Source organism: Spea bombifrons, chromosome 2, assembly GCF_027358695.1.
Source record: "Spea bombifrons isolate aSpeBom1 chromosome 2, aSpeBom1.2.pri, whole genome shotgun sequence".
NCBI lineage: Eukaryota > Metazoa > Chordata > Amphibia > Anura > Pelobatidae > Spea > Spea bombifrons.
Genome location: NC_071088.1, coordinates 37,355,249 through 37,378,869, shown reverse-complemented (window position 1 = coordinate 37,378,869; position 23,621 = coordinate 37,355,249). Strand labels below are relative to the sequence as shown.

The window sequence follows — 23,621 nt, the reverse complement described above, 5'->3', positions numbered from 1 at the left end:
TTACCAGATGGAAATTTTAAAAAGCCTCATAAGCTCACTGCAGGCTCTTCATTCCCTGGACATCTGCTTTTTTTCAAAATCTATGGCCAAAAATTTGCTTCTATGCTTAACATGTTGATCGTCTTAGAGAAGCTGAGAGAACACAGATTAATGAAGCTCTAAAAACAAGACTTTGGCTTCATACAGATGGGAAAAAGGTGTAAAATATGACTTTTAAGGGGAATCCATCATGAATAAAGAACATGTGAAGCAGCTACTATTTACTGTCCAAAGAGTTCTAAAGATGGGACCCAATATGGATTCTTCTTGGTTTATCCTTTATTGGCTAACAGTCATCATATTATCGGTCCCAAATCCTACATATTCACTCAACTTACAGTCAATGTGTGCACACTCCGGCTTACTTTACATGCATGAGTTATGCCTTAATCCTTTTGTCATTTCATAAAACTGGAGAATTGTTGGACTGCCATCGGTTGAGTGTTCACTCGTATCTGTATTGATATTTGTGACTGGAGAAATTTGCTGACAGCAGCAGTAGCACAGTCTGGAACTCAATATGTTAGTGATCTTAATTAAACTCATAAGACTCATGGTGATCTGGCAGTTTCTGAAAAGTAGGATGTAAGTTAAGCAGCATCATTATACATTTTTCCTTTTTTCATATATGGGTATATGTCTCAAAATGAGTCTAACTTTCATTCTTTATTTTTTTTTAGGAAAGTGTGGACCTCGGTGAAATTATGTTTTCACTCTGTTATCTACCTACTGCAGGACGTCTCACCTTAACAGTAATTAAATGTAGGAACCTTAAAGCTATGGACATCACTGGCTACTCAGGTATGTTTGATGTACCCGCTGAACACATTAAGTCATCTTTCATTGATGTAGTCTTCATGCAGAGTGAGATAACTTCTACTGTAGAAATTCTTGGGGATGAACCAAACAATTTATGGTTTGGGGGAATTCTTTAACTAAGGAAAGGGCTGGAGTGCATGTACCAGGAAAGGTAAACCTCTTATTTAGTACTGAACTTGGTAGTGTGTAAAAATATGCCTGAATGCAAATGTTTTAGGACTGTTCTTCACAAAGTACAGATAACATGGGATATTTTGAAACAGAACCCATATGTAATAATAACCTTTTATATACATACGGTTGACACCAGAAATCTTAGTTTATTTTTTTTATTTTATTCTGGCTGTAATATGTTCTTTTTAAACCTTTATATGTTAAAAAAAAAACAGAAGATAAAAATATCAAAAAGTCATATTTATAAATTTAGGGAGGATCCTAAATAGAACTTTTTTTTATTTTCTTTTAACTTTAAATGGGACATTTGCTGGTCTTTGGAAATTTGCCTTCTAGAGCCTCAGCAAAGTTATCATTTTTATGCTATTGAAAGCTGCTTTCGCCTACCAGCCAAATAAACATTTGTTTAAAAAAAAAATATCTAATTAGTATCCATCAACACATTCCTAAATGATAACAGCAAACATTTGGTTGTTTTCACGGAACATGTCATGCAAATTGGATTTTCTTTCATTTTCTGAATGTAGATGTATTTGCCAGTTAAGTGATGTATTTAATTTTATTTGTACCTGCTGTTATCCGAGAGAGAAAATAAAAAGAAAAACTCACAGCCTGTTCGTGTTTGCATTAAACATTTAATGGAAAACACATATCACCCTGTGCTGTCAAGCCTTCTGTCGTGATATAAAAATCCAATGTGTGGTGGATAGCACTAGAAGCTCTCTTACTATAGATTATGAAATGCTAACATTGTTGAGTTTCTCATGTAGACTCTCTCTTCAGATGGGCCAAGTTAGCTTTTTATAGTGCTTTTATAGTACACCAGTTTATCAATGTATTTATTAATGATTACAGAAAATGCTGGCCCTTCATAATGAATAGTGTTGCTTGTGCATTAGAAACACACTGTTGCTGACCTGCTTACTCATGGTTTAGTAAAATAGCTCTTAAGGCAGTTTTTATCCATCTCCATGCCCTTACTACATGATCGCTTATATACATAAGATAGGAGTAGTGAGTGTGTACTGAGCTAGGCAGAATTAGTTTCCGGAAGACACTTTTAGCCCATCTTGTTCTTGTATGTCAGATTCCCTCAATGTATGCGTTGCATGACCTGGTGTCAGTGGGTGTAAACTGAGCTCATCGTTGCTTCTGTGGGAGTAAAAACATGGTATTTAAAATGGAAGCTAATTTCAGTACTTTGATGATCTCTGTTAGGGAACAGACACTGCATCATATACAAACCAACATACATTCAATGCATACATGCAATGTGCTTGGTGATTGCTCAGTACTGCTTGTGGTTGAAGTCATCACCAAAGAAGTAACATAGAGAGTACACCAGGTTACTAGCAGGGTGCAACTGTTCTTCTCTATTGACTATTCTAATTGAGATTGCCAAACGGAGTGCAGTATTTCTTTACACAAAGCTCAGGTGTGTTTTTTGGGGGTTTTTGAGGACACAACCTATGAGATTGGGTACAACTGTTGTCTACACTGAATGCTATACCCTTTCCAAAACCTTTCATTTCCTTGCATCATCAAATAAGTACATGCATTGTCTCGGGTAACAACTAATTACATTTCTGGAGTGGCACTGCAGTTAGATCATAAAGAATGGGTTTAGGCACTGGTTTTAATTCCATTACCAGTAATGTATCTATCTATCTATCTATCTATCTATCTATCTATCTATCTATCTATCTATCTATCTATCTATCTATATACTATAGGTCCTGGTTTAAACCCCTTACATCAGAAAAAATGGTCAGACTGAATAGGCCAATTATATAGAGTCATTCTGCTAAAACCTCCCGTGTGATGACTCCATCAGTCAACTCAAGACTGCTAAAAACTAAATAGACTAAGGTAATATCCACTAATTACTCACATCCTGCTAACAACACCCAAGACTGTCACAGACTATGGATATAGAATAGGTTAACGCAGACATTTACTCGTTATCTTATGTTCAAACATAATTAGGATTCAATTTTTTTACAGCCAATTTACAAGCCAAGAACACAATGTGTTCTACTGCTTCTTACAAGTGGCTAAACAGTCTTTTATGCCCTAAGGCAGAACAATGTATAGATTTATTTAAAAAACAGTACTTGATTTTGTAGCAATACTCTCCACAATTATAAACACAGATGAATACAATGCATTTAATATTTCTTTCAAAAAACAGACCATATTATGTTTATTAAGCACCAACATATTACAGAGTGCTGTACGGTTTAAATGGAGCAGTTAACACACATAACAAATATACAATAAAATATATAGAGATACATCAGGAGTTAAGAACCTTGCCTGTAAGCTTGCCATCTAGCTTTATGGTGCTTTTACACAAAGTTCCTTGCGGGAATGGTGGGCTTTTGAGGGCTCTGCTCGTGAGCTTACAATCTAAAGGAATAGTATGGGTAATCGAGTAGTATCTTTCTTGTAGCAGAAGTTAGGGCATTTTTCCTATTTTCCTTAATTGGTTGGTAGAGTCATCATAGGGAATGGTTCAGAGTTTAGGGGAAAGACTGCACCTTTGACATGTTGTCTTAAAAAAAAGTCTCCAGGAGATACTGAAACGTCAATGATAAATAAAGCACAACAATAATCGCTCTAAAAAAATCCGGCAATTGGTTCATTTGTGGATGTTTATTTTATTTCCAGTAACATCAAGTTAGAGTTAACTATAGTTAACTATATAGCAAAGAACCATAGTAACTAAACAACATGTTTATATGAATAACATGAGAAAAGTATAGTTAAAATGATACCATTTATTGGCTAACTGAGAGTTTGATTGCGAGCTTTGGAGACCAAGTTGTTAGGTCCCTTCCTCAGGCAATAAACGGTATCATTTTAACTATACTTTTCTCCTGTTTTCTCAACGGCTAAAACGGTACAAAACCTTTTTATCATATGAATAACATGTAAACATCAATTTTTTGGATACACTGAACTACAAAATGTTATATTTGGGAAAACGTGGCAGACCCACTTTAAATGTCCGACTGCCAAGCGCATTAGCAGGCAATTACATGGGGTGAGTTATCTCTAAGCCATAGAAACATCAGATGAAATACAACCAAATAACCTTCAATGCCTTAGGAGCTGTTTCTCAGAAGGATTACATTTAGGGATTACTGTATACAAACTGTGTGTTCTAGAAATCCCAGGGATTATAGGGCATGTGGAACAACTACACCTACAGGTATGTTTTTTGAAAAACAGAGAGTCATTTGCTAACAAAATCATGTATTCATGCTGAATCTTTGATTTCAATAAATCAGAACTTCCTTTAAATAGATTAGAACATTTTCACTCAATTTGTATACAGTATATTGGGGGATACCTTGATGAATTATGAAAATGATGGCAGACCCAGCCACATGGAACATTTATATAAATGAGACTTCACTGTAATGTGTTATCAGTTGAGTTTGAGTGCGGTCATTTCTCAAAAGGCAAAACTGTAACTGTAACTAATAAATACCAAGCAATGCAATATTTGGCTGCTTGCTTAGCATATCATCGCACACTAAGCTTGCAGTAGAAACAAAGTGGTTCAATAGAGCAGGTAGAAATAGAGCTGAACAAACGGATGAGGGCTTTGGTGTCACCATCAACCTGACACATAGTAACTGGAACTGAAGCCCGAAAATCAATCTGCTGTGGAGTCTTTACTAAGGACCTTACGTAAAAAGGAGTTTTTGTTTCATGTTAATTTCACATTCACATGACATTTTCTCCATATTTAGAGTAGTTCATTCCAAGAGAGTGTGTGTCACAGAAACTTACTTCTTATGAAATGCACCATTACATTTGATTGATAGAACCAACAGAAGCCCAGCAGGCACCATGTTACTTATGCTAAAGTCTCACTCCCCATAATTATTGTATGTAGCCTTAGGCAACACGAAACCAGTGAGAACATAGGCACATCACGCATGTTTTGTCTCCAGTGTCTAATGCCCACCTCAGGATTTGTTCCCATTAGGCAACAAGGAAATGTATTAAGTGTTAATAGTGTTAAATGAGAAAAAATTATCATATGGTAACCATCAGCAACTAAATACTTCATGTTGCCTTTCTTTTTTTCCCATTATTGTTATTAGATCATTGCAATAGATTATTTTGACATGTTTCGCAAACCTCCTATTGAGTGTCACAAGCTCAGAGACATGAGAACAGTTTACACTGTAACAACCAAGATACACTATAATGTATGAGCATAGACAGAGATTAAAAAAAAACATTATAAAGTTGGTGTTATCCAAAATCTCCCTCAAATGTGTGGGAATGCCTAGGCCCCTCCAATGGAACCTAGGCAAAGCCATTCTGTAATTTCAAATTTCACTAGAGAGAGAGCTGTCTCTGTTGCATTGTCAGTAATGTATGACTAAATGTTTCCAAAGGTAAAAGTGTGGAAATATAAAATGTCAAATTCGTAGATAGAAAGGCCCTAATCGCCTTCCAAAAACCATGGATCATCAGGCAGACCAGCAGGCAGTGTACAAAATATGCCGTGATAAGATTGCATTTTCTGTAGACATTTGCATCCCTCCCCAAACCAATGCAACCACTATTTGGCCTATTGAATAATAGGCATGCACCATAGTGCATAGTGAGACTTATTCTGCTTGATCCATACTCTAGAGGTGGAATCAAGGCAGGCAAATATGTGGGATTCAAAATCAGACACCTGACCAAAAACCTGAATCATTTGAAAACACCTCTTGGTATTAACTGGCTAAATCCCTTTAAGCAAGAAAGTGATTTTTAATGTATTGAAATAAAAAGGTCTTAGTGGAATATGTTGCACGTCTTCTGTGTGACACAGGATGATTATTATTAATAGATTATTTATATTTAGGATGTTTCATCATGGCTTCTGGAAATTACTTCTAATAATCCTTTCAATCTGATTATGCTGTCATTATCTTTAAGTATATACCTTTACAAAACGTTGAGGACAGAGCCATAATATACACGGTGATTTAAAAACAACCTTTCAAGAAATGAATGTCATTGAAACTAAGTAGATATCACTAATAGGATAATGACATCTAATTGGGCACAGAGTGGTTGGTAAACACACTTTTTTGCCTTCTGGCAGGCTGCATACCTATTAATTATACCTACCGCTTGTCATACATTAACAGTCATTAATATACAAGGGAATTGACACATGGTTCCCCCTCAGTGAATTAAGCCGCTAACCTTATTTTTTAATTTAGTTATTTATAACACTACAAAGTTAAAGATCTCTCTACTTTTTGAAAATTACATTCCTTTTACTCTGTTCCCGGGAACAATAAAAATAAATAAAAAACATACTTTCAGCAGGATCGAATCAGCCTCAGACAGCAGGACAGCATGTCTTATCATAGTCTTAGTAACACTAATACAAGACCTACAATTTGCCTTTAAAAGATAGCATTTTCGAGAACTAATAACAATATACACCGATCAGACATAGCATTATGACCACTAACAGGTGAATAACACTGATAATCTTGTTATCATAGCACCTGTCAGTGGGTGGGATGTATTAGGCACCAAGTGAACATTTCATTCTCACAATTGATGTGTTAGAAGCAGGAAAAATGGGAAAGTGTAAGGATCTGACGACTGGGTCAGAGCATCTCCAAAACTGCAGCTCTCATGGGGTGCTCTTAGTCTACAGTGGTCAATACCTATCAAAAGTGGTCCAAGGAAGGAAAAGAGGTGAACCGGCTACAGGGTCATGGGCTGCGAAGGCTCATTCATGCACTTAAGGGGCAAAGGCTGGCCCGTATGGTCAAATCCAACAGACAAGCTACTGAAGCTCAAATTGCTGAAAAAGTTAATGCTGGTTCTGATAGAAAGGTGTCAGAACACACAGTGCATCGCAGTTTATTGCATATAGAGCTGTGTAGCCGCAGACCAGTCAGGGCGCTCATGCTGTCCACTGCCAAAACCACCTACAATGAGGACGTGAGCATAAGAACTGGACCGTGCAGCAATGGAAGAAGGTGGTTGGTCTGATGAATCATATTTTCTGCTACATCATCTGGATGGCTGGGTACATGTGTGTCGCTTACCTGGAAAACACATTGCACCAGGATCCATCCATGGAGGCCCCACCTGGCAACTTAGCGGACTGCTAATGTCTTGGTGCCAGATACCACAGCTTTACCTTCAGAGGTCTAGTGGAGTCCATGCCTCAATGAGTCAGGGGTGGTTTGGCAGCAAAGGGGGGACCTACACAATATTTGGCAGAAGGTCATGGCTGATTGGCAATGTTATGGCTGATTGGTGTATTTACACATTTAATTACACCAATAGAAATTTGGTGAATAAAACAATTGACTTTTTTAAGTTATTTAAAAAAAACTTGGCTCTAAAATATCATGTTTCTATGCTATGTTATCTAGTTATGTAACAGAATAACTTACTTTCAATCCTGCAACGAAGACTTCAGATACCACATTTGTTAATATGTAAATTTCTCTGCAGATCCATACGTCAAGGTATCGCTTCTTTGTGATGGACGCAGGTTGAAAAAGAAAAAAACTACCATTAAGAAGAATACATTGAACCCGACATACAATGAAGCCATCATTTTTGATATACCCCCAGAGAGCATGGACCAAGTCAGCCTTTTAATTTCAATAATGGATTATGATAGGTAGGTGCATACTAGAGGCAATTGGTTTGATATACTGACAACTTGAATATCATTAAGAATCTGTGGTAGTCAATTCTAGTCTATTTCACTAGAGGATCCAACAAAAGTAATAAGAAAATAGAGGTTTTGTCCACAAAATAACCTTTGTATATAGAGTCAATGTGTAGAGCCAGGAGAAATTACCCTCTTCCACCACTCTTCGTGGAGAAGTTCTCAAGGAGAAATTCCTATGCCATGCAGAAAAGAGGGTAAGCTTGTAAATGAGGTTCAAGAGAAGATCACACTTTCAGGAGACTTAATTAGATCCCTTATTCCTTTATATTGTATTCAGAGCTCAGTGGGTATTCATAGTCCTATACTGCTTTGTGTGATCCAGTGTAGGTGCTCTGCTCTAGGTAACAATGGAAATTCCCACCCTAAGGTTTCTCTCATTCCTCAATATGATCTTATGAATGTCATACATGTTAGATTTTTTCTTGAAATACTAAAAATTGCTTTTTAAAGATTCACTTGAAAGGCATCACACATATTTCAGTTTTGCAAAAGAAAAGTATTGGACATGAAAAGGGTGGGTTTTCTTTGTTTTTCTTCTGCTTCGGAGAGATAAATGGTATATAATTGTCAATATGCATCAATATCCACAATTTATTGATTATAAATATTTCATAAATAAAAATGCACATAGATAATATCAATACATACTATACTAATACAACTGAAATAGTCTTAAATAATAAAGTAAGAGACCATACCTATAGACCTCCCACTTAACAAAGGTATATGTTGAATAAATATATTTTTCATTTATTTATTTGTTGACAAATAATATCAAGAAACAAAATTTACATTACAGACAGTTACATTATTTACAACATGCAGAGCTGGATATGGAAATTCTATTAAGCCTAAAGTTTTATTTTTATGTGTTCTTACATTTATTGTAGTTTTAATCTTCTCTGGGTTTTCTTTGATCAAAATGGTTATATGGATATTTTTTATATTCCCTTTGTGTTGCGTTCGTACTATTATTTTGGGTATGTAATCTTTTGTATTAATATTTGGTAACGTTTTCTTTGTGTAGAGTGTATAGCATTATTTCACATTGTACTCTAATGCTAATTTAATTTATTTTTCTATTCAAAGATTCTCTTTGTGCATAGCTTTAGATAAAATACCTCTTTATAGGACAAATTATTTGCTTCATCTCTTCATCATCTTTTATTTAGTTTGCCCAGTAAGCTAGCCTTCAGGGATCATTTCACTAAACTGTAATGGCATGCATGGTGGCTAAACATATTATGCCTTTGTGCATATTGGTGCCATGTACCTTTGCATGTCCCTATTTATCACCTGTCAATGATCAAAATATTGGATCTGATTATTAAACTAACTAATATTCAAAAAGATAACCGTATACTGGATTATAAAGCAAACTCAGATCATAAATGTATTAGCATCATTTATTTAACGTCAACCTTGTATTATCTTCACCTTTCACTTAGAGTTGGACACAATGAAATTATTGGTGTGTGCCGAGCTGGTAACAATACAGAAGGACTTGGAAGAGACCATTGGAATGAGATGTTGGCATATCCACGGAAACCTATAACCCATTGGCACCCACTGGTGGAAATGAAGAAGTCATTTAAGGAGGTTTGTTTCCAAAGTTGTTACATAACAAAATAACATATACACTGGATTTGCCTTAAACAGTCCTGAAAGTTTCTGTACCGGTCTCAATTGCTCTTACACGATTATACTTAAATATTAAGTGTGATCTGGAGTCATATTTTTCCAACTTTACAGCCAGACTTAAAATGATGTAATGAAGGAAGAAACCTTGGTAAATCTTGCCATCTTGGCATTGATGTTCAAGCGGCTTCTGCAGGATTTGCTGTGTAGTGTTTAAAGAGTACAATCATTTAATCAATGGATTAAAACCCTTTATAAATATATGCACAATTCAAATTTTGGAATGCAATTTCTTATCATTACTTAAGTGAAAATAAACATGATTGGTATTTTGATATAAGGAGTAAAGTTAGGTTATTGAATTCACAGCAATTAACTCCAGAGCCCTCTTGATGTTGTACCGGGCCCAGTAACCAATGTGCTCAGCAGGATCACTTAATGTGCATTGCGTGACCCCACAGTAGAAAGGAGGCAACGGCGCTGCAGCTTGCACAGAGACTGCAAGCTGCAGTGGAATCAAGTAAGAGGGAAGTGGAGTTGTGTGTGTGCATAGTGTTAGTCTGTGTTTGTTTCTATGTGTATAGTGTTTTAGTGTGTTTATAGTTTTAGTTTGTGTGTGATTCTGTGTGCATAGTGTTAGTCTGTGTGTGTATGTGTCTCTATAGTTAGTATGTGATTATTTGTGCAAGCTGCAGTGGAATCAGATAGGAGGGAAATTGAATTGTGTGTTAGTCTGTGTTTTTTTTCTGTGTCTATAGTGTTTGTGTATGTATAGTATTAGTCTGCATGTGATTCTGTGTGCATAGCCTGTGTGTTTTTTTTGTTAATCTATGTTTCTGATTGTATGTGTTTAAGGCTCATAATTTGTGGTGTTTGTGTGTATGAGTGTATGATGTGTGTTACTATGTGAGTGTGTATGTCAGTATGTAGCAGTGGAGGTGCTAGTTTGAATGTGCATTAAAGTGTTAGTGTTTGTGTGTTAATAAAATATGTTACTGTCTGTAAACAAATGATGTTGGCACATGTGTGTCTCTTACTGTATGGTGTTACAGTGTAGAAGTGTTAGTGTATAGTCTTTCAGTGTTTCACTGTATGTTTGTTTGTATTTGGTATTACAATTTGTGTGTGAGTGCCAATGTACGTTGTTAGATTGTGTAAAGTGTATGTTGTATAGTGTTAGCAAGAGTATGTTAGTATTTGGTGTTAGTATGTGTGCATGAATGTGGATCAACATATAGTGTTGATGTGGCAGAGCCTGTCCCGGCGTCTGTGTTTTTGGCTGTCTGTGTGGCAGGGCCTGTTCGGGTGTGTGTGTGTGTCTGGGTGTCGGTGTGGCAGAGCCTGTCCTGGTGTGTGCGTTTGGGTGTCGGTGTGGCAGATCCTGTGCTGGTGTGTGTGTTTGGGTGTCGGTGTGGCAGAGCCTGTACTGGTGTCAGGGCGGGCTGTTTGGGGACAAAATTGGCTCACGCTGGGCTGTTTGGGGACAAAGTTGGCTCACTCTGGACTGTAATTTGTTAATGTTATCTTGATGCTTATCTTTTTTGTTACAAAGATTAGCTGTTTTTTAATGTATTAAACATATTTTTTTTTACTCCCAGTCCCATCACATTACATCAATATGCGTTAGAAAATCAGGAAAAGATGGGCATGGATGGTGTGCTGATTCGGTGGCACAACGGGCCACTTGACTAGACTTGCCCCCCAGGCCTTAGGCTGCCAGCCCTCCCCTGTGTAATACCATTCTATATGAAATAGTTCTCCCAATAATTACTTACCATGGTTCAGTTTTTAAAAGAACATTGTACTACAAAAGCTTTATAAATGCATTTTCACCTACAAGTGATATGTTGGCAAATCTGGTTTAGGAAGTTCAAAAGAGGTGCAATCAACAAGGTGTGCAAAGTGGTTTACAGAGAAACACTTTTTGAGTAGACCGGTAGGACTCAAATTTACATATAGGATCGGTTTTGTAAAAAAAAACCCACACAAATGACATGAGTTCTTTTTTTTTAAGATTCATTGAAATAAAACATTTTCTGTGAAATTCTCATTTCCTACAAAAGCAATATCTATAATCAAATAGTCAAAAGTTATATCTTATTGCAGAATTCTTATTGGTAGCCAGAGGCAGATTGAACAGTTTTAATGACACAACATCTGCTTGTGGATTACAACAAGCATGGCTATATAAACTTTACCCATAATGCTGTTTTTTGTATTCAAGATTTGGATAGAGTTTATTAACTTTCTTAAATACAGAAAGCCTCATGAAAAGTGAAGGAGAGAATGGGGGGCTTATTTGATGCACATGTCTGTGTGTCCAAGCACTGCTGTGGCAGAGGATACCTGGGTCATCAAAACTTTTTTATGTCTCATTTGTTTTGAGAGCTTCGGTCTGGTTAGCTTTCTACAGTGACACACTGTGATTGTGCAGTGAAATAATAATATAATCCTGCTCTATCATTGACCAGGCACCACAGGCATGGGTTGCAGAACACACAGAGAAACAGAATCTAGGCCCAATCACCACCACATACCCCGTAGGCAGTCTAATATTTGCTAAAGTGTTGGTTGGTAAATACAGTGGTATCAACTGATTACTGCTACCATACATTCTAAATGTTGCAAAGACACCCTTGAGAAGCCATCCTCTGAAATTCTTAAATCTGGATATATATAAGCCTTGAGATGCTTAAAGTGAACAATGTTTGGGTATGAGATCTTTTTATTTTGCTCAATTTCATTTCATGTTAACAAAAACAAAACCTATTGAGCAAGAATTCATCGAGATAACTAGGAAATCAGATTTTTTATTTTCCATGTCTCGGGCTGCTGCAGTTAATGCCTCATTAGTAATGATTTTTGATATTATGAAGTGGCAGTCCATAAACCTTTTTATCTGAAAATACATATTGGCATTAACATATGCTTCTTATACTATATACCCCAGTGCAGAGTCAAGAATGGGTCCATTTAAGTAGCTCTCAGATGACTACATAGATGGATGAGTCACCAGAATGAGGAATCTGCACACACACCAAAGGAACTCAGGTGCTTAGCTGTGCCAGGAAGGGCCAGCTCCCCAGTAGATCAAAATAAATAAAAGCTCCAGACACTCAAGGGTTCCAGCTCAGGCAGATTTATTGAAGGACAACACCAACAATGTTTCGACCTCAACTTGATAAAGACCTCATTGTGAGGTTGAAACGTTGTTGGTGTTGTCCTTCAATAAATCTGCCTGAGCTGGAACTCTTGAGTGCCTGGGGCCTTTACTTATTTTGATCTACATAGATGGATGGTCTACTTTTTGAAGACTGGGTAGACCATTTACGCTTTGACTATATAACTATTAAGCAAATGTATTGGCAACTTGTTTCAGTGACTTTCAGTTCCATCACCTTCTTACGTTAAACTCACATTTGCTAATACAGACATTGTTTTGGCTCATCTTTCCTTTTATTTGTTAATAAACCAAGTGAAGTGCTCATAATATCAACTTATCAAACTGACTCTTCCATGGCTTACTGTTCTGTGCGATTTTTAAAACATTGACCAAATAATGTTGTGAATTAAGCCTGAAGCTAATTATTGACATCTCTTCCTTTTGTTTCAGTGGCAAGGCCGAGCTGCAAGTTTTGATAGCCAGGGATCATGCCCTTCCCCAAAACCACCACCAACTCCTTGAAGGCCACAATTGTGCTTGCCTAAATTGCTTATTGGCAGATACAGGAATTGTTTAAAACTCCTGCAGATGAACTCCTGCGTCCAAAAACAGCAAGTCATAAAATAAGTCAAACAGATTTCTGATCAGGACTGAAACAGGAGCAGATTAAATATATATCAGTGGTTTTGTCTTTGTTGGTTGTTTCCTGAAGTTCCATTATTTAGCATTGTCCTGGTACCAATCTCAGAACTGGAGATGCAAGAACTGACCACGTATTTTTTTTTTTTTTATCAAACGAATTTATGTGTGAAATATTTTATTGTTATATGGACAATGAATGTATATTGAAGTGTTCTTTTCTGTAGGAAACAAGTCACACAGATTACAGGCAATGGGCATCTGGAAAACCTCCGCAAGCATAAGGATCTATAGGAAGCCTCGCAATATTAATGGATTGATATGCTATACCTGAGTTTAAAGTCATTGTAGGTTCTTTATATGTGGTAAGATTGCTATCACCATCATCGATTTGTTTTTGTCGCCGGTAAAAATGTTGTCGCGTAAAACTGAAAGCTTTGATTATCGCTTACAACGGCTGTACCCGTCTTTATATATGATTATCGGAAATATGTCTCTAAGGGAGCTGCGGGTTTTGCACATGCCCATTCACAGACGATGTTGGTGATGCATGCAAACACAGCTCTTACAATGCTAGGGTGATCTGCTACGTATACCAGATCCCTGTACAGTACTCAGGAAGCTAATGCATACAACACATTTTTTCATAGTGTTGTGTAAACACTGCATGTTACGATCACTGCCATTTGAATGTGGAATTGTGCTGTATCAACCTAGCTGTTGTATCTGATCATTTCATGGTGTGTACAGTACATAGGTGGGATAAAAAGAAGTCGCTCCATTGAAATAAAACAAGTCTCCGTAATGACCCGGTTATACGCACGAGGCTATATTTTATATCAAAGCTAACCACTGCCTGTTGTTCGAGCTGGTTCACCGCTCAATCGGACAGCGTTTGTATGCATTCTCCTAACAGGGCTGAAAAACTACATTTTACATTGCTATCCTGATTTTATATAAAGTTTTCTCTATTATAATACCAATAAAAGAAATAGGTACCGTTAACTTTAAATAAGACAAAATTGTGAAAACAAATTCAGCTGCCACTAGAACCTTTCTGATTATAATCTAACAACTAAACATAGGGAGAATCCTGTCCTGGTTGTCTAAATAAAATTGTTCTTATTATGTGTATTTATGGAACGCCAGCAGATTCTGTAGCTTTGTTATTGACGAGATACAGTTTGACACATGATTAACACGTTATAACATACTGGTAGTGAAGGATAAGAAGGCCCTGCTCTTGTGAGCTTACATTCTATTACATTGTAATGTTCAGAAACATACAATAAACCAGTGAATGATTTCATGTTGATATTATAGATTTGCCTGAAGAAGACACATGTTTATTTAATTGAGATATGTTTGGTTTTGTTTATGATTCATATATATTGCATTTAAAGTTGTGGACAACATTTTGACATGATCTTGTGAAACACACTACTTTAAAATTATATATATATATATATATATATATATATATATATATATATATATATATATATATATATATTGAGAACCACTATGATATATTGACTTGAACATAAGATAATTTATATTTTTGTAATGACAGTAAACACAAGGTAGAACCGGGAGCCTGATTTTGCAAACACACTCAAATTAGCTCTGGCATACTATTTTGGACCACTTTCCTGTAAGTAACTGAGCTGACTTAATTATTGAACTACATCCATCCTTCTGGAACTCGATTTAAGGTATGCTAAAATAAAACTTAAATAAGTAAGAATTGAAAAAATGTGACCTCCTCTGAGAGTAAAATAACTTTCATGGCTAACAATGTATTACAAGCTCAACCAGAGACAGCCTTGTCCTCTTGGCCATATTTGTATTCTACGACGTGTTACACCAGCACCAATATTACTATCTCAGGAAAGACGTAGACTCTGGAAAACAAAGGGCCATTTCATATCTCGGGGCAATTATTTGATTCAGGTCACAACGAATGCGAAAACATGAAATTATGCTTTCACATACAGTAGAACACAGTGGTACATTACTATTATGGAGGCAAACCAAAGATTATATATATATATATATATATATATATAAATTAAAGTCAAAATCAATGCTCAAGTGGCAAGACCTCAAACCTGAGTACCATGTGAGACAAGTAACTAATATAGTTGGAAATTACTCTAAATATACACACAAATAGTTAAATAGTTTATGTGGCTTTTACGGCAAAAAAAAAAGTCTCTTTACATACATAGTTTATATATTTCAATTGACCTGATTTTGGTATCACTTTGCAAAGTATCTTTAGAATTTAGGCTGTTAATACATAGTTTAGTGTTATGGATTATTGAGTACATTTTTTTTATGTTGAAAGTTTTACTTATCTGGATTCTTCATGTGCATTATCATAAAATTTTTCTCTGACTCCTTATGAAAGTACAGTAGTGAAGCACTACTTTATGGTAAAAGAGTTTTACAACAAATGGGCTTGTTAAGAGTGACATCTGGTGCCTATCTAAATGCTTACGATAAGATTTTAGATTTTTTTCTTTCAACTCTCCACTTAAGGGAAACTATGTTGCCCTATACAGTTGTATTTGAAAGTAAATATGATTACTGCGCATTAGGTCATAGTCTCCATTTTGAATGATGTTTATGTCATGGGCAGGGTCAAAGACCATCAATGAAAGTAATTGTAAACCTGTTAAAAATGATCTTAAATTATTTATTAAGTTCTTGTAATGTGAAGACATTAAATGGAGTAAACTTACTGTGATCTATAACTTTTCAAAGCTGGAGATCCACCTGTTCTTGCTTGATCCACCCATGAGGTTGTGTATGAAGACATGTATGTAACAGAACCAATTGGCTTTTCAGAAAAAACACTAGAGGACCACCAGTTTTACAACAATGTTGGATACAGATATTTCCAGTGTGTTTCGTCCACATTGAAGACCTTCCCAGCCAAGACCATGAAACGAACTTTAAAACCCACCCTTAAATGGAGGAGAACATAAGAGTTGAATTATCTTGCAAAGAAGTTGAGTTGCTTCCAAAACTAGAGGATATTGAAAAAAATACTTGTTGCTAGAATGTTGCCTTTATCCCCTCCCCCAAACAAAACTAACATCTTCCAAAAGCCATGGTCCACCTGTTATCATGAATGAAATTGTTTATCGTAAAAAAAAAACAACTGAGAAAACTGTTTCAATATATAATGGGTTTATCTGTATCCATCTCAAAATTGTTTTCCAGAAAATATATCTAAGGTTGTTCTAGAAGAATTGACACCTTTTCATTATTTTAGAGATTCTTTAGAAGGGTCATATGACCTTTTAATTTCTATATCTAGTACAAGAATCCATTATGTGACATTGTAAGGCGTTTCATTTATCTTACTCCACACTGTGTTTACCAGAATGAAATAGGTTTGCATGGTTCAATTCCCTTGGTCCCTTTTGTTATATGAGAGATTACCACTGTTAATGGCTATGTTAACATGTAATTTGTCAGTGGAAAAATGTATCTAACACATGCACATTTCTATTTTTAAGTTATAGTTCATCGTCTTTTTTTTTAAAGAAGACATTTTCTACATCAGAACAAATGTTTAACAGAAAAGCAATTTACAGAATATCTCTGAAGCTCTACCTTTATTTTCTTTAGAAAAGCGTATCTGCATATGGATCTGCACTGGGAGTTACCGTTGCAATTAATGAAAAACCTATACAATTAATGAATAATCTGTCAATTGGTGATATTTCATAAAACAGGTGTAACCATCCCGTAGATGCTGTCATCTTTTCGATGATCATAGTTTGGGAGATCATGGATGTTTAACAATAGATAGAGAAACAACAGTAAGCCTAATAACAAAACAAGTTTTAGTTAATGAAGATGATTACATTACATTTATTAATAAAGCGCAGGTGGATTCCACAGCGCTGTTACATTCATTAGAGTAATTTATAAACACATACAATAACACATACAATAACAAACTGGTGCAAAGGAGAAGAGGGCCCTGCTCTTGCGAGCTTACAATCTAGTCGGTGGTTGAGGGGAGTGAGACAATAGGGGAGGACTGCTTGGATGGGGATGAGTTGATCTGGTTGCGATGATGTGTTGAAGCTGTTGATTGTTCGGATGGCTTTGATTAGGATGATGGTTGGGAGCATTGTAAAGGAATGTTGTACGCTTCCCTGAACAGGTGGGTTTTCAGAGAGGTTTTGAAAGTCGCGTCCGAGGAAGAAAGTCTGAAGGAACAGGGAAGGAAATTCCACAGCAGGGGAGCGGCGCAGGTGAAATCCTGAATGCTGGAGTGGGAAGAAGTAACAACAGTAGAAGAAAGCCGCAGGTTGTGAGAGGAGCGAAGAGGGTAGGGGTGTATTTGGATAGGAGGATAGAGATGTAAGGTGGTGCTGAGTTGTTGAGGGCTCTATAGGTCAGAGTCTGAAGTTTAAATTTGATTCTGAAGGGTATGGGGAGCCAATGAAATGATTGGCATAGTGGAGCAGTGGATGAGGAGCGGCGACAGAAAAAAATAATCTAGCTGCACTGTTGAGGATGGATTGAATCGGTGAAAGGCGGGAGAGGGGGAGACCGGTTAGTAGGGAGTTGCAATAATCCAGGCGGGATATCACAAGGGAGTGGATTAGTAACTTGGTGGTGTCTTGCGTGAGGAAAGAGCGGATTCGGGAGATGTTTTTCAGGTGGAGGCGGCAGGATTTGGTGAGGGACTGGATGTGAGGGATGAAGGAGAGAGAGAGCAGAGTCGAGGGTGACACCAAGGCAGCGAACCTGGTCTGTTGGTTGGCTAGTGGAGTTGTCAACAGTAATAGAGATGTCAGGAAAAGCAATAGAGATGATTACCTGGGCAGGTTATATTTTACTGCTTCTAGTAATTGTTTCTGGTACAAAGAGCTGTGAATTATATCTCGCTGATTAGGATGGGATTAAAATATGTTCTCATTGGTTACTGTAGATCATGCAGACTTCCATGGACCAAACATTTTTACCTTGGACTTTCATTGTATAAGGAATGCAAATTACTCTTCAAATTAATTGTCTGTTATAGATGAATCACTTTTTTTGACAGATCCAAAAAAGGAGCAAAAGTGTTTATTTAGAGCTGTTCAAATGAAAACCCTGTTGAAAATCCAGGTTTTTGGAAGTCAAAAGCAGGCCAGATCTTGGTCATTCCTGGATGGGTACGGGTGTGTTTCAAATTGCGGAAGAAACAAGATCTAAATCAGTAAATTATGGTTAGAAATAACAGAAACATCATAGAGCTTACAACTATATGGAGGGAGATTTATAGTTAGCCTAGCAAGTGGCAGGTAATATATAGTCATCCTGACTTTGAGAAAACTAGAGATCAGTAGAGCTGTCATTGTTTGCCTAATGGTGAATATGTGTATCACACACTACACACTACACACTAAGAGTGAAGAGTGCAAAGCAGGTTTCAATAAAAGTTTACCCTTAGTATCATCTCCTGACTCTGTTTCTGCTTACAGACTTCAGACCAATATAAAAAAATACCACTGAAACCTGGGAAGTTTTCAAGTTTGGCCTGTATACCAATCTCTGGGCTATATGAGTGGTGTTTGACTCTGTCTACTCACTGTCCAGGTTCTTTTCATTCTCTGCTGCTTTTAAGTGTATTTGGTCTAGCCCAACCCATGTGTGCAGTTACCCTTGCCAACCTGATACATCCCCACAAAATGCCACCTCGCACAAGGAGAAACGACGAAGAACCCTGGGGACAAGCCGTGGAAAGGCCCCAGGTATGTCAATGATACGGTCATAAATCTCATATAAATCAGTCAGATTTATAAGTCATAAATCACTGAAGCCACAAATTATATGAGAAACGGAAGCAGCTTCTATTTCTATTCTCCTTCTTTTTACATAATTGACACACAAATTAAATGCAGCTAACTTAATCTAATTCAATTTGCATATGAGTAAAACTAAAATCTTGTGTATTTTTTCTGTAGTTGAGAATATTTTTTGTGATTGATTTGCTTCTGGCTTTATCAAGTTAGTCATCTTGAAAGCTTTGCAGTTCATCATCGCTACACCATGGCAGTAGGACTCAAATCTCTCACAATACCGGTTTGCTAAGGCACATCCCATGAACATAAAATTTAAATGAGCATCCCTGGTATTTTTAATCACTGTTTCTATTCTTATTTCTGTATTAATGTACTTATTAGTGTATTACCAATGAAGGTAAGACAAGCACAATATTCGTGGTTCATTGTAGTTATGTCAAATGTGTTAGACTGGTATTTTGCAAAGTATAAAGTTCTAAAACATCGAAATAAAGTTTTATAATGAAAACCCTGTTTGTGTGTATGACGGAGTGTATTATTTAAGAAAGGGAACACGCCAGAACAAATAAGTAATTATATTTGTACTGAGCCCTTCATGTATTGTTCTTCATTTAGTCTTTTCTTGTGCAACTGTTACAGTAAAACCCTTGACCCCCACCATTTCAGGTGTCTAAATCAGGGTACCTATGTTGGTAGGTATGGCATGAGGCTGGCAGAGGTGGGGCCCGCCCCATAGGTGGGCACAGGGGAGGAGTGCTCACTCGCCCACCTATCTAGAGACAAAAAGTGGGACATCCTTTCCTTTTTCCCCCTCTCTTGTCCAGTCAAGGAAGATTAGAAGCTTTCTCCAACCAGCCTATGCTCACCACTGCCTGCAAAAGTGGGATAGTGGGGCAGCTACCTGGGGCAGCACAACAGTGGCCAGAAATCTGGACAGTCCCCCGAGAATCCTGACCGTAGGTATGTCTTAGACACCAGTGCCTTTCACAAACATTGTCATGTGTTCTAGTGTACAGGTACAGACATCTTTGGATGTGACTGTTTGGGAATTCACACTAATGCCAATATCATTATTCATTAATAGTAATAGTAATTAATCAGTAATATCAGACTGTTTAAGGTATATTTGAACCTAATATTTATATAGATTCAAGTCAGGATGCATGTCTGTAAACTCATCTTAAAAATAGCTGCATGTTATTTCTCACTGTAATCTTTGGATTATTTAAGAGTTACGGACCTTAATAAAACAGAGGGGGGCGGCACATAAAATACCACAGTCAAAACTGGGGGGCATTAATAATTTCCACCATTGAATCATACCACTGAAAAAAACTATATTTATACACACATATATATACATACATATAGATACAGTATATATATATATATAATGCCAAAAGTAATGTGCTATGGAATGATACTTTTGTTATTGGACTAACATAATCCTTGGTCATTCAACATGGGAAGCCTGAAGCCACAATTTAGTCAAACTAATCCTTGAAATAAATATTATGGAGTAAATAACACAGCACTTTAACTTTTCCACTAAATGATTTCAGGGCCTTAAAAGTGTTGTCCCCAGAAGTGACTACAAATTCAGGAGGGCTTTTACCTCTGGATAAGTAAAAATGAAATAGTTCCTACTGTAAGTTAAGTGCAGGAAACAGATGACCAAACACACACTCCAGGACAGGCTCTGCCACAATGACATCCAAACACACACACCAGGACAGGCTCTGCCACACCGACACCCAAACACACACACACACACACACACACACACACGCCAGGACAGGTTCTGCCACACCAACACACACACCAGGACAGGCTCTGCCACACTGACACCCAGACTCACACACCAGGACAGGCTCTGCCACACTGCCACCCAAACACATACACCAGGACAGGCTCTGCCACACCGACACCCAAACCCACACACACATACACACACACCAGGACTGGTTCTGCCACACCAACACACACACACCAGGACTGGTTCTGCCACAACGACACACATACCAGGACAGGCTCTGCCACACCGAAACCCAAACACACACACCAGGACAGGCTCTGCCACACCAAAACCCAAACACACACACCAGGACAGACTCTGCCACACCAACATCCAAAACACACACACCAGGACAGGTTCTGCTATAATGACACCCAAACACACACACCAGGACAAGCTCTGCCACACCAACACCCAAACACACACACCAGGAGAGGCACTGCTACACCAACCCCCAAACACACAGACAGGACAGGCTCTGCCACACCAACACCCAAAAACACACACCAGGACAGCCTCTGCCACACCAACCCCCAAACACACACACAGACATCCTTTGTGTATTTATGCCCCTCAGCCAGCACCCCTTTAGTATGTCAACAAGACTGACACCCCCAGGGAGCCAGCCCACCTCGTTTGATATAGGTTCTCATTCATTAGAATCCCACCCTACAACTATTTTTTAATACCATATTCACTCCTTCTTTCCTGGCTGTCTGCCTTGTTGAGTCTGCCTGCTCTGTGCTCTCCTCCAGGGGACTGACTCTGACTGAACAGTGTACAAGTGGAGCTCCGGTGACTGGAGCGGGACGAAGAGCCTCAAATTTGGCAGCGATTGCCCCCCCTGTAGCAACACCACTGGAATGAGGAGTCTGCAAAAACTATCTTAGCGCAAAAGATAGAAAAGAAAAAGCCAAAAACAAGAACACATTGCAGATCACTAAATAACACCATGCTATTAATGAGAACACCAGCAAAATGCATTGTATCTGAACTAAGGTTTACTACTTAAAAAAAAATACCATATACCATCTACGTGGTGTGAAGTTACACTGGGGATATGCAGCACCAATAAAAATCCAATAAAATTTCAAAAGGGTAGTGCAACGATTACAAAGCAACATTGAAAGAGGAATCCCTGCAGCCAGTAACATAAAATAAATTCATGCTAGAGTCAGAAATAAAATGTGGATTACTTTTATTGCCCCTTGGAAATTATGTCTTACCGCCTCTTTGGCACTACAAGGGTTATAGAGGAAAGTGTTATAGCTCTCTGTGGTATTGAGAAAACTATATTCATAGATGCACAAGAAAGAGGAAATCTGCTGGCGCAGAGCTAAATCTTCAATCTACTACATATTTAATTCAGCAGATGCTTGAGAAATGGGGAACAACAACTGACTGAAGAAAAATAACCCCTGCATGTGTAAAAGTGGAGTGCAGCAGAGACCATAAATGTGAATGTACCTCTTATTTCTCTAGTGCACTATTAACCTTCAAATACCCATCAACGATTATTCCTCCGTGTGCTTTCTTCCCACTGAAATGCGGCATCGTTTGTTATGGCTATGTAAAGTGTGCCTGCCATGACATAGTTCCACTTTAAAGAGAAAGTCTGGGTATAAATTATGCTAATTAAAGCGTTAACAAAAAAAAAGGTGGCCGAAAGGCTGCTTTTTTATGAATTCAAACACTTTTTTTCCATGCTAAAACTCAAGCAGGAAAAAAAATCTTTACATGTAACAAAAACTCCTGGAAAATACATAGCGGTGTAGAATTTGGAAACATCACACATTTCAAAGCATTACAGAAAATGATGGGGCTATATAAATCACAGTAATAATTTGTTGGCGGATAAGAACTATTTGGTCAATCTAAGTATGCACATTTTCCTGCCCCTTCATGGCAGCTGTCCCCATTGTGGAGCACGGAGGTATGATGTAATACCCTGGTGTGTCATGTCTTAAAGCCACAAAGCACTTTTTAATGTATCCTATGGAGGCTGCGGTTGCTGTCACAGACCTCCATAGAGTAAATGTGTTGGTTAGAGAGATCAGAGATCCCCATTTAACACAACAACAGTGGGCCTTATCGACCCATTTGAAGTGTGGTCTCTGGTGAGCTACTTGTTCCTCTCAGTGACTATTAGCTTTAGATGTAGTTGGAATTCTCCCGCAGTTCTAACCCCGTGCTATACTTAATGTTGTGTCTAAAACAGCAGACAGTGGAGTATTCCTAGACCAACTAGGCCCCATTGCAACAGGTCTAGGGGGGAGGTAGTAGAACCTATTAAACAATCAGACTCCCTGGCACACTAGTCAACTTACACACAGCATCTGCACCATGCATCCGCAGGGGGAGGAGCATTGGTATGACATCATACTCTGGTGCTTAGCATGGAGGATGGTGACATTTAGGTAAGCTATGGGTGAACGGGCACCACCCTGGGCCTGGCATATATAAATGAGGGAAACCATGAGTAAGGAATAATACAATTAAATATTGTGTGTTCTTACATACATGTGCATATTGACAAGTGTATTTAATATTCCTAATAGTTTAACAAGCCTCCTTCCATTCATTTAGACTTTAAAACTGCAAATAGACCAATGCAGTTACAGAATTTGTATTTGCACAAGTAATTTTAATATGCAATCTAGTCTTCAGTGGTGGACTCATATTAGAATAAATGGATATTCTACATTCAGCCACAGCCCTTCTTACAAAAGCTCATGATAGCTTGCTAACTACATCAAACTGTTCTGCAGGCTCATTTGGGCATATTTTAAGGGGCTGAACGCCTCCTATTTC

At 37.6% G+C, this 23,621-nt stretch overlaps 1 protein-coding gene across 1 annotated transcript in view; it reads left to right on the top strand.

The window, feature by feature from the left end:
* The window catches only part of SYT6 (synaptotagmin 6), a 124,216-nt gene extending 111,029 nt beyond the window's left edge, over positions 1–13,187 (top strand). Inside the window, exons 4-7 of the mRNA XM_053457545.1 lie at positions 720–840; positions 7,534–7,705; positions 9,208–9,358; positions 13,011–13,187. Of these exons, the coding sequence (XP_053313520.1) occupies positions 720–840; positions 7,534–7,705; positions 9,208–9,358; positions 13,011–13,082 (516 nt within the window). The 3' untranslated portion in view covers positions 13,083–13,187. The remainder of the gene's footprint in view (positions 1–719; positions 841–7,533; positions 7,706–9,207; positions 9,359–13,010) is intronic.
* The last annotated feature ends 10,434 nt before the right edge of the window (positions 13,188–23,621 follow it).